Genomic DNA, 1,461 nt, shown 5'->3' on the forward strand with positions numbered 1-1,461 from the left:
CGGCCGTGGTCGTGGGGGGCCGTCGCCCTGGGTTTGGGGTCTTGGCCCAGAGGCTGGCGGCTGCCCCGAGCAGGTCCAGGCAGACGTCTGTGCCGTTGGCGTGGAAGTCACTGTCGGGGCCCGCATCGGTGAAGGCGCCGGTGCGCAGTGTGATGTGCGCCTCGATCTCCTCGCGCGCGCGGTCCACGTTCTCGGGCATCCCGGTGACCGCGAACACCGGCTCCTTGTCACGCCCGGGCGTCACGATGTAGGTGTGCGTCCGCTGCTGGATGCGCTTGATGGTGGCGCCCTTAGGCCCCACCACCAGCCCCACCACCCGGTAGGGCACGCGCACCTGGATGGTGGTCTGTCCGGGGAGGTTGGGCGGGCCCTGGGCGGCGCCGGGCAGACCCCCGGCCTTGCTGCGCGTGGCGCGGATAATGGAGAAGTGCTCGGCCGCCGACAGGATCTCACGCTTGGCCATCTCCACGTCCTCCTTCCGGCCCGTCACGATGAAGACCGGCTCCTCGCCCCGCACCGGGGTCTTGATGTAGGTGTTTGTCTTGGCCCGCAGGGCCTTGATTTTGCAGCCTGTCGGGGAAGGAGTGGAAGGACAAGGTGACCCAAAGGGGCATGCGGGCTGCAGAGCCAGTGAGGGAGTCCCTACCTCCCAGCCTGTGCCCAACATCATTTCATCCTGACACCACATCCCTTCTTCCCCGGGCCTCAGTTTCCCCTCTGGGCGCCAGGGTTTGGCATAGAAGCAAGACAGCAAGGGGACCTGTTTTAGGTTGAAAGGTGTGCGCCGTTCACCTGGGACCACAGAGTGTGACGGCTGGGGTGTGAGTGTTTCCCCCAAGTTCATAAGCTGGACCCTAATATCTGGCGTTGACGGTATTAATAGGTAGGGTTAGCCGGGTGCAGTGGCTCATACATGTAATACCAGCACTTTGGGAGGCCGAGGCAGGAGTATCACTTGAGGTCAGGAGTTCGAGACCAGCCTGGCCAAAATGGTGAAACCCTCTCTCTACTAAAAGTACAAAAAATGATTGGGGTGTAGTGGCAGGCACCTGTAGTCCCAGGTACCTCGGAGGCTGAGGCAGGAGAATCACTTGAACCCAGGAGAAGAAGGTTGCAGTGAGCCGAGATCGCAACACTGTACCCCAGCCCGGACAACAAAGCAAGACTCCAACTAAAAAAAGTGGGGTGTCATTGTTCACCCCTGTAATCCCAGCACTTTGGAAGGCCAAGAGGAGCGGGTCACAAGGTCAGGAGTTCAAGACCAGCCTGCCCTACATGGTGAAACCCTGTCTCTACTAAAAATACAAAAAATTGGCCAAGCATGGTGGCAGGCACCATTAGTGCCAGGTAATCGGCAGGCTGAGGCAGAAGAATCGCTTGAACCTGGGAGGTAGAGACTACAGTGAGCCAAGATTGCACACCACTGCACTCCAGCCTGGGTGACAGAGCGAAACTCTCTCT

The 1,461-nt window shown here is 60.0% G+C and overlaps 1 protein-coding gene across 1 annotated transcript in view; it reads right to left on the reverse strand.

Annotated features, from left to right (window-relative positions):
* MEX3D (mex-3 RNA binding family member D) overlaps window positions 1-1,461 on the reverse strand; it is a 36,409-nt gene that overhangs the window by 6,219 nt on the left and 28,729 nt on the right. Inside the window, exon 5 of the mRNA XM_011964110.1 lies at window positions 5-570. Coding sequence (XP_011819500.1) covers window positions 5-570 — 566 coding nt within the window. The remainder of the gene's footprint in view (window positions 1-4; window positions 571-1,461) is intronic.

The sequence above is a fragment of the Colobus angolensis genome, unplaced genomic scaffold (assembly GCF_000951035.1).
Source record: "Colobus angolensis palliatus isolate OR3802 unplaced genomic scaffold, Cang.pa_1.0 Scaffold64, whole genome shotgun sequence".
NCBI classification, from domain to species: Eukaryota; Metazoa; Chordata; class Mammalia; order Primates; family Cercopithecidae; genus Colobus; species Colobus angolensis.